Here is a 9884-nt window from a genome sequence, read left to right as displayed (position 1 = left end):
TAAGTAGGAATTATTCTCACAAAAAAAAAAAAAAAAAAAAAAAAAAAAAGGTATTTGTTAGTAATGTACACGCAGTAGTTTGTAACTACATATATATATATACTCCATAAATTAAGAAACAATATAAACATTTACTCTGTAGCATTTTAGAAGCTTTTTTCTGAGTGACCAATTGCCACCAAATTGATCAAACAAACATATATAAACACAAATTAGTGAATTACACAATAGCTAATATCAATACAATATGATCTGCTAGTTGGTTATATCACCAAAAAAAAACAGCTTATAAATGCTTAAAATTCAAACTCATCTCATATTGGTACAAGTAGTACCATATAGAATCATCAAACAACCAATTTCCCCAAATAAAAATAGTTGAATACCTTCCTCTAGTACCATACCTATTTCCATCAAAAGAACAAAACAATCCGAATAGTCTAATTAAAAAAAATTGCAAGACAAATCCAACAATGTAGGTTGAATCAATCAATAACGCGATATCTATCAAGAGGATCCTTAAAGTGAAGTCGTTCATGGTAAACTCTCCAAGCATAATCCTCGAAAGAAAACGAGTTAAAAACCCTCTTATCCTCTTTACCATCATCGATATTACCATCATTGGTACTAACAATACTAGGCTCAATGCTTTGAAGATCATTATCATTGTTGTCACCTTCCTTATTATCTTGATATTGTGGTTCAAATGTTTCCTTTTCGCGGTTGTTGTGGTCCATGGACTTGTTAAGGATGTTCAAAAAGGGTGAGACAGTGCTCTCAAGAGGAAGGGTGAGTAGCACTGTCATTGATATGCAGGGTAAGCTTGAGTTTGCATCATCCAAAACCGGAGCCGGTCTTCCTCTCACTTTCTTTAGCTTTCCATTGCTCCAAACCTGTCAATTCTATCAATATTAGGTTGCTTCATTCAACACTTGCATATAACTATATCTAGATATTTTTTTGTGGTAGCCTGACTTATTACTTGACTAATAATTACATAGAAATTTCTCCAATGCATTCAAATAAAAAGGAAGGAGCTTAAGTATATATCCAAAAAAAAAAAGCCAAAATTGGCTCAACACTCCGAACTATGACTTGGATGCACCAAGCACCCTGTACTTATAGCCAAAACACTACAAAAACTAATCAGTTGGGTGCAAAGCGCACCTTTAGTGAGTTTTTCGGCCACCATTCTCATCGAAGTCGGTGAATCAAAATTTTATTTTTCGATTTGCATGCCGAAAAATGACTATAAAGATTTCAGGGGTCATTTTGGCTACTAAGCAAAGTGCAGGGTGTTGAGTGCACTCAAGCTATAGTTAAGAGTGTTGAAATTTTGCCAAAAAAAAAATGTATGTATATATGAAATTATCTATCACTTGCATGCATAATAATATACCATTAGGACTTGCTCTCATACCTCAGGTATCCTATTATTCATACTCCCCCGCCATATAACATTCACACAAGGCCAATTTAGAGCTCATGATTTTATGGCTAATCAATAGCGTAGCTTAGAATGGAATCATTACCAAAAATTACACTAGTTCTAAACTTCAAAACTCGTTCTTATGTCAATATCCATAGTAATGAAACCCGATTGATCTGATCTCCAAGTACTTGCTAGTACTACAAGTGTGTTTTCTTTTATGAATTGTCACTACTACTAGTCTGAAAGTCGTGAACATACACAATGTACTGCAAATTTGTGACCAGACATTGACATGAGAAAAATGATTTATATGACATTACGACCCTATGCATATATGTAGCCAGTTAAAATAAACAAATTGGTACATCAAAATTACGAATCAAACCTTAATAATATCGATTGACACATGATTTTGTCATACATATTCATTAATACAAGTATATATATCATAGTTTTAGTAAATACTTATAGTTGGCTCTTAAACGTTACTGCCTTGTCCTTATTAACAAATACGAGTACGGATTAATGTAATTAACAACAACTACAACAATAACGCCTGAGATAATCTGTATTCCACTATTTCAATCACTCATAATAAAATTGCAAGTCATAAACATATTACTTCGTATTATACTTGTAATTATAACCAATAAAAATCATGGATTCATAGTTGGCAAAAGTGAATTAGAACAATAGTTGAATATAAATGAAAACGACACACATTAATTAATTAACAATTATAATAATTAAATAAATAAGATATTGTGACGTATGTACATACCTGAGCAATGTCACCAAGTGTAACCAATACAGAGCCAACCATCGGCTCCACAATGACCGAACCAGAATCCGACAACAAATCCAACTTCCTTGCTCTTATCTGGTACAGCAACCCCACCACATACGGGTATACCTCCCTCCCTTTCTCACCGTCCGATCTTGTTGATGATACCCACATCAACGTACTGTATTGCTTGGGCCTGGGATTGGGCTTGGGCTTTTGGCCAACCTCCTCACCATCTCTAAACGGGTTCTCAAGCCCAACTGCACTCGCTACCTTCTCCACCACCTCCAACCCAACCTTCTCCAACTCAATAGTCAGCTCTCTCAAACTTCCTAAACTCAACTCAGTATTAGTAGTAGAACACTCAGCATCCAAGCAAAACGACCCCGTTTTATGATCATCGTCGTCATCGTCGTTGTTGAAGCCGAGAGGCCAGTCAGTAGGGACGGAGCTAAGTTTAACATCGAGTGGTAGCTCGAAGAGTGAGCGGGAGTCCGACTCAGCGGACTCCGCAAGTTGAGGGGTGATGGAGTCGTGGGTGAGCTGGAAGTAGCCGAGTTCAAACGAACTACGACTACTAAACGATGTGGAGGAGAGAGAAAGTGTAGGGAGAGGTTGTTGTTGTTGAGGTGATGATTCTGATGAAGATGACTTGGCAGCGCCACGTGGAGAGAGACGAGTGGGGAGAGAGAGGTTAGGAGGGAGGCGGTGGAGAAGGCGGGAGAGGGTGTCAGCTGCGGCGGAGTCTGATGACGTGGAGGAGAGAGAAGGTGGTTGGGTTGAGGGTGTTGGTGGTGGAGCTGAAGTGGGTGTGGGGCCGCCGTAAAGGTGGTTGAGGAGATGATGACGTGGGTTTTGTTGAGTAGAAGATGAGCTTGCCATTTTTGATTGATGATGAATGATAATAACGTACAATAATATGGAGGATGTTTTTCTTTGTTATAGAGGTAGAAAAGAATGGTATCAAAGTATTCAACTCAAATTAGGGTGTTTATACTAGTTGTACTTATTACTTACGTGGAATACATTGCATTTAATAAAATAAAATAAAATACCTATCTAATCATAAAATAATTAATCAAAGGATTATAGATAATGCAATGAATGTATGTCATTTGAGATGATAATTATAATTAACTATGCATGCACACCCAACATACAATGATAGTCAATGTATTTGGTTACTACTATATATCAACACGCATGTTGAACTTTTTAAATTGGTAAGCAGACCTTAAATCTCTTAATACTTATATAATTTTTTGATTCAGTATTTAATATTAGAAGCGTAGGAATTCATTACTCCCAAACATCCTAACTTGGCAAGATTTGAATCTCAAACCTAAAAACCTTACCAAGTGAGTCGAAACTTTAATTATTTTTAACACACTTGTTGAAACTAATGTGATAGCTAGAAAAGACCTACTTAATTAACACTACTTGTAATAATCTTTGTATTCTTATAAATTAAAGAAATTTTGATTAATAACAGAGTCAAATCAAGTGTTGTTGATAAACTAAAATAACCTTAGCTTGTTGAGTTGTTGACTTGTTTTACTTAAATGCGTGATTTGCATGAGATATTAGATAAGAAATGAGAAGTATTATGTTCATACTTATGGAGTGGATGTATTATTATAGGCTTAGCGTATAGAATTAGTTTTTTGTGAAATTTCTGCTTAAAGATTGGTAGGTGTCACTCGTGTCAGTGTCACTTGGAAATCAAATACTATGACATAAAATTACATTATAAAAATATAACTAATCCTTTCAGAAATTAACCCATACATAAAAACATACATTCTTCACACAAAAGGTTATTCAATAAAAAGTGTTTAGGAGTTCAATAAAGCCTAAAGGAATAGCATGCAACTACTTTAACTGAGATTTTGCGAACAACGAAATCACTTTTGTGGGTTAATTCTTTATTTAATAAATAACAAATAAATAAATAAATAAATAAATAAATAAGTACTGTACTTCTTATATGTATAACAGAATAAGCATTATTAATTGATTAGTATACTAATATAGTAATATGGGAAACAGAACACAGTGTTTCAGGAAATGGAGGAAAAGAAGGGTCGTGTATGATGTGTATCACTGTACCAGCACATTTGACACCCACAAATTTGCAATTAGAGTAGGGTTATGCCAACAACTATACCAAACTATTTGCCATAAGTACTTGTTAAAGACACAATTAGAGTAAGATTAAGCGACTTTTTAATAAAAGTTTTGCTGAATACAATCGTTAGAGATGTTAACAAGCAATTAAATACTACGGAGTACCAAGTATATATTTCTCGAAAAGGTCACTCTACAATCAGACTACATACGAAGAACTAGTATTAGTTTGTACCCAATCGGGAATTTCAATTAAATAAAATGTGGATTCAAATTTTTCATAAAATTTGGAAGTAATTCAACTAATAATAGTTACAAAAATAAATTTAACTTTGGTAGGAACAAGGAAGAGTAATATTGAAAAATGAAAATGGTGAAAAGCAAGAGTTAGGCACCTTAGGTTACGGGGGAATTTTCTGTGGCTTGGCTGATGCGAACATTGACAAGCATGTGCTGCCAACACCCCCACCTGCCACTGCAACCTTGGTACATACAGAGTAATTCATTTGTTTCTCTGTATCTTTTTTTATTTTCAGTGATTCATTCATTGTCCTCTGCTATCTCTTATGTTTCATGAAATGGTCTTAGAACAGTTTTGTTTAACCTCTATGTTCACCCGGAGGAATGTCATACAAACACCCGGGGGCAGGGAGCTGGGAGCGGCAAAAACTCCAATACTGAGGCTGTGATAGCTTGAGCCTTGAGTGCTCTATTGGTCACAAAAAGTGCTATCAAAATCGGGTATGTGATCGGTTTTAGTCAAGTTGGGCCGAATAAAATTTGAGACATGCTAGATCACTGCATCTATGTAGATCGAATTCTAAATTGGGTCTATTAGATCACTTCAAGTTTGGTCAGGTCGTTCTTGGATCGGGTTAATCTTTGACAGTCTTTACTACTTACTGTAATACTGTGCAATATGTAGGTACAATCCACATATCAAGATGGTTGTGGGTAAAAAACCTCAGAAGTAAAAGATACAACCCAATATAGTTCACAACAGCTACGAAAAAAAAAAAAAAAAGCCCAAAATCAACCATGCATGCCGCCACTATTCCACTCGAAATTCATGAAGCGTGTACAACAGTCACAGACACATTAAGCTTCACCCTTGGATGATACGGAGTAGTGTCCTAATAATCAATCCAACAACACTTTCAAGTACAAGATTGGAAAAGTAATCAAGCAAGAAACTATATTGCTCTCTAATTTGAAGATTAAAAAAAAAACACACACACACACACACAATGCACTAAACAACTTTGAAGACAATTTTGAAAAATAGTTCTTTTCGCTACTAACAGTATAACAGTTTTACCCTTTGTCACATAATTCGGAACAGTATCAAGATTCAAAACTGCAAGTATATAATTAAACCCAAACTCATGATGGGGACTTAAAAATTGGTCTCATGAGCTAAAATAGTAAAAATTTGTTAACTCTCTCAAATCATTATCTGCCTTATCTAGTAGCAAACAAACGTCTGCAAGCTCACAACTTCAAAGCTGCTTTTGCCATGGCAAGAGCACCCTCATAGGTTGTATGTCCACCAATAAAACCGCTCATATGCACAAAAACACCTCCAGGGATGCCACATCCCTTGGATAAATCATCATCCCTCAAACCTCTCCATGATTCTGGAAGAGCCTTCCTGCTCTCAAATCTATCAGGGGCTACTGCCACTGCCTGGATTCTCCAGTGTTTGCTTCGGTCCTCCTACCAAAAAGTAATGATATTACCCAAAAAAAAAAAAGTCTGAATTTGTTTTAAAATCACCCTGACTAACACTTGAAAAGCAATTTTCATCAACAGAATTTGATGTATTAAAGAGATGGTTTCATATAGACCAATGCCAATATTATTATCATGCAATGTTCAGTGGTCAAGTCAAAGGACAGACTAGAACAATTTTTAATAACTTTCTTAAGAAGATAATAACTCTGCCATACCTGGTAAAGAACATATTTGATGGGAGGATCAATCTTCATTTCCTGCTCAAGCTCAAATAGATGGAGTTTCCACTGCAAGGTAAACATACCATCAGATAGAAATTCCTAGTTTTACGTAATAAGTCTGCTCAAGATAAGTCTGCTTCATTATAGAGTTTTTCTAGTTTATGGCCCTTTATAATGAACTCATGCAACTCCCAATCAAGACCAACAAATTTCCTTTTGACGGTGATGGTTTCACATATAGTTGAGTAATTCCCACCGTTCAATTCAACAGGAACTTAAATTGAACGAATGCTTAGAAAAGCCATCTCTGTATTAGTATTATTGATTCCAAGTCACCATATATTTCAGCCTTTCAGATGCTCTTAAAAGTCAAAATTCTTAAGGAAAAAGCATGATACATGGTAGTAATTATCTTTCATCACAATGGTCAGGGTTAAATTTGACGAGCACTTAAAGCGGGAAGTGGAGCCTACTCTCCAAGGACTTTAACTCCCATACATGTTATGCAACACAGGGTTCTTCTTGAGCATTAAAGAACAAATGTTCATAAGGTCAAATCTTAATGATCAGGTTTGCATCTAAATGAATAATCTCAAAGTAAGCTCACTTTCTAAATATACAGAGATGATAAAATTCAAACACATCCTCCACACACATAAAAAAGAAAAAGGAAACAGCATAAACAAAATTTTGTACATAAATCATGGTAAAGTAGTTATGAGTAATATTTGCTGATCCAGACCACCATAATTGTGAATCGGTGCAACATGACGACAAAATTCAGATTATTTGCAAGTAAAAGTTAATGGAGATAAAGATTTGTAGACTACTTACCGGACAAAATCTATCCAAGACCAGTATCTCTCCGCTAGGGTCAACATCTTTTCTTGTTGACAGACACTCCACAACAATGGATCGAGCTGGCAACCATGATTTTGCAAGAGATCGGAGATTCTGAGAGCCAAAAGATGTTCAATGTCAAAGCAGACTAGAAACATGTGACAGCTCAAATTCCAAAATTTCTTAATGTGCAAGCAGCAGTGACTAAGCATTAAAAGGGTAAATTACAATTTAAGAATCTCACATCCAAAAACTCGCCACCAGCTAGATTCATTGCTCTCTCAAAGGCTTTGTTTTCGTTCTCCGATGATTGATCAGGATCTGTCCAATCCAAATTCAGTTTTCCAACTCTCGAAGACAAATGAGTGTTGTTGACATATCTTGGCGGCTGGTCAGTGTCGTACTGGTTAATTCCATTATCAATTGCATCAATAGCCTGCATCAATTACCAAAATATTTTATAAATGAGTCAATACAATCTAAGCTTATCAATCAATCAAAGCCTTAATCCCATAAGTGGGGTCGACTACATGAACCAAATCTGATTATTCTGTGTAGTCATGGACCAAAATCTTCCTATTCTATCCCTTACGATCCAATGCCTCACCCTCATGCAAATTCATATAATTCATATCCTTCATAAATCCATACAACCAAGTCATTTTCGGTTTTCCTCTCCCTTATTAAACCCCTCCATGGTCTCGCTCTTCCACTCTTCGTACCACTTAGATCTCCGTCTTACATGCCCAAACCAACTCAGGCGATTTCCCCTTAGTTTGTCTGTACTGTCTACCACACCTACTTTCTTGCGAATAACTTCATTTTTTATCCTATCTCTTAGAATGTTCCCGCACATCCACCTTAACATGCGCATTTCCATAACCTCCATCTTTTAAATATGCACCTTCTTAGAAACCCAACATTCGGTACTATAAAACAACACTGGTCTTATGGCCGTTCTGTAAAACTTTCCCTTCAATGCTTCGGTCACATAAAGATCTCGTGGCCGTTCTCCATTTAAGCCACCCCAACCTAACAATCTCAGCTTATCAAAGGCATCAATTTTCCCATTTTTGTATGTTAATTAAGAGAGAAAGATTTTTTAAAAATTCCATTTTCTTTACCTCTTGAATAAGATAAATCCTTCCAAAGGATAGAAGGATTGAAAACTAAAATCTTCTCTCCCCCCCCCCCAAAAAAAAAAAAAAAAAAAAATCCTCCTCTTCCTTTCAGTCCAACATACATTAATCAAAATACTATTACAAAGTCTTCAAGCTAGTGAAACACTACAACGTACTAGATACAAGAAAGTTGAGCAAACTACGACAGAAACCACCCCACCCACCCACTCCCTCACCCTATCCTCCTCTTTCAACAATTCAACAACATTTGATCAAAAAAAGCCTGTAAAAATTATAAATTTAATAAAAAGGCAAAAGTACAAACCTCCATAAAGTTTCTATAGACAGCAATAAACAACCGAAATACATCTTGGTGCCCTTCATCAAGCCTCAATTCCTTTGCAATTATCTCCATCCCAAAATGCTACATTTAAATAATTACAAACATCAAATCAAAACTATATTTCTTCAAAAACCCAATTCAGACAAAATAAAAATGAAATTAAAAAATTCCAATTCTTTAAATCACTTATACACAAATTACCTTGTAGACAAGACCAGCACTACTAAGCTTAGTATTAAACCCATGACCAAAAACCTCTGCAAAACCCTTTTGATGATGATCATATCTATCATTACTTGGATCATACACTCCTCCTACATCCAAAACTGCATCCAATGTCACCAAAACCTGCAAAAAAATTAAATCAATTAAAATGAAATCCCAAAAAAAAGAAAAACTTCTAAAAATCAAAATAAAACAAAATTCCAAAAAGGGGTTTTAAAGAAAAATCAATACAAACCCACCTGAGGATCACGGGTTCGAACAATTTCAGCACCAGAGAATTTGTCAGAGAGACGAATCATGAAGCAACCAAGAGCTTCGTCGCAGTGGAAGCTGCCATTGTGGGTGCCAACGCGCTTGAGCTGGGCGTTAATAGGGGAACCAGTTGAGAAGGTGGAAACCCTAGAAGGCGAGAATGCCATGAGAGAGAAAGAGGAGGAAGAAGAAGAGAGGAGAGAGAAAGAGGTGAGGAAAGGGAAGAGCTTGCGACTGCTTGTATTAAACCCTCCTCTGCTTACTGAGAGCATTAACATGTCCTTTCCTCTGCCCTTTTTGCTCCTTCCTTGGTTTTTTGTTTAGTTAGGTTGTGTAGGAGCCTAAGGATGCCCTTTTGGTTTCCATTGCGGAGTAATTACAGACTTTGTACGGCACGATTTGATTGATCATGGGTTAGCCGAGAATTTTTTGAACGAGTTCAAACTGTTGTTTATCCAATATCTACCTCTCTAAATTGAGGAAGACTAATTATTTTTGAAAAAATCCATTACAAGGAATTGTGATAATTTTTTCTTTAAGAACTAAGCTATAATTTCACTTGGTAGAATCTTTGTTAGTATATTCTATAATCATACTTGTATCAATCTTAAATGTTTGGAATGTCTAAGAAACGAGGGATTAGGGATTGACCTTTGTATTTTCTAAGTTGTTGGTAAGGCACACGAGCAAGCTTTGTTACTGACTTCTAACAACCGGCCGTATTGCTTTGAGGCTTGTCACACTACCCAAAAAAAGTCTTGTGAATGTGGTGATTGATAACCTTGACTCAACATTGTGAAAAAGA

At 35.9% G+C, this 9884-nt stretch overlaps 2 protein-coding genes across 2 annotated transcripts; both read right to left on the bottom strand.

Moving 5' to 3' along the window:
- Nucleotides 1–235: 235 nt before the first annotated feature.
- Nucleotides 236–3681, bottom strand: LOC110733456. Its single transcript, XM_021913510.1, has 2 exons — nt 2214–3681; nt 236–893 (listed from the first exon to the last, which is right to left on the bottom strand). The coding sequence occupies exons 1-2, from the start codon at nt 3096–3098 to the stop codon at nt 486–488; spliced, it is 1293 nt and encodes a 430-aa protein (XP_021769202.1). The 5' UTR covers nt 3099–3681; the 3' UTR covers nt 236–485.
- Nucleotides 3682–5563: 1882 nt separating this feature from the next.
- Nucleotides 5564–9441, bottom strand: LOC110733457 (UPF0160 protein-like). Its single transcript, XM_021913511.1, has 7 exons — nt 9067–9441; nt 8804–8950; nt 8585–8683; nt 7383–7574; nt 7133–7252; nt 6293–6364; nt 5564–6059 (listed from the first exon to the last, which is right to left on the bottom strand). Exons 1-7 carry the CDS (start codon nt 9355–9357, stop codon nt 5835–5837), a joined length of 1146 nt encoding a protein of 381 aa, XP_021769203.1. The 5' UTR covers nt 9358–9441; the 3' UTR covers nt 5564–5834.
- Between the last annotated feature and the right edge of the window lie 443 nt (nt 9442–9884).

The sequence above is a fragment of the Chenopodium quinoa genome, unplaced genomic scaffold (genome assembly GCF_001683475.1).
Source record: "Chenopodium quinoa cultivar QQ74 unplaced genomic scaffold, ASM168347v1, whole genome shotgun sequence".
Lineage (NCBI taxonomy): Eukaryota > Viridiplantae > Streptophyta > Magnoliopsida > Caryophyllales > Amaranthaceae > Chenopodium > Chenopodium quinoa.
Note: the sequence above shows the minus strand (reverse complement) of the source record. Positions and strands in the feature narration are given on the sequence as shown.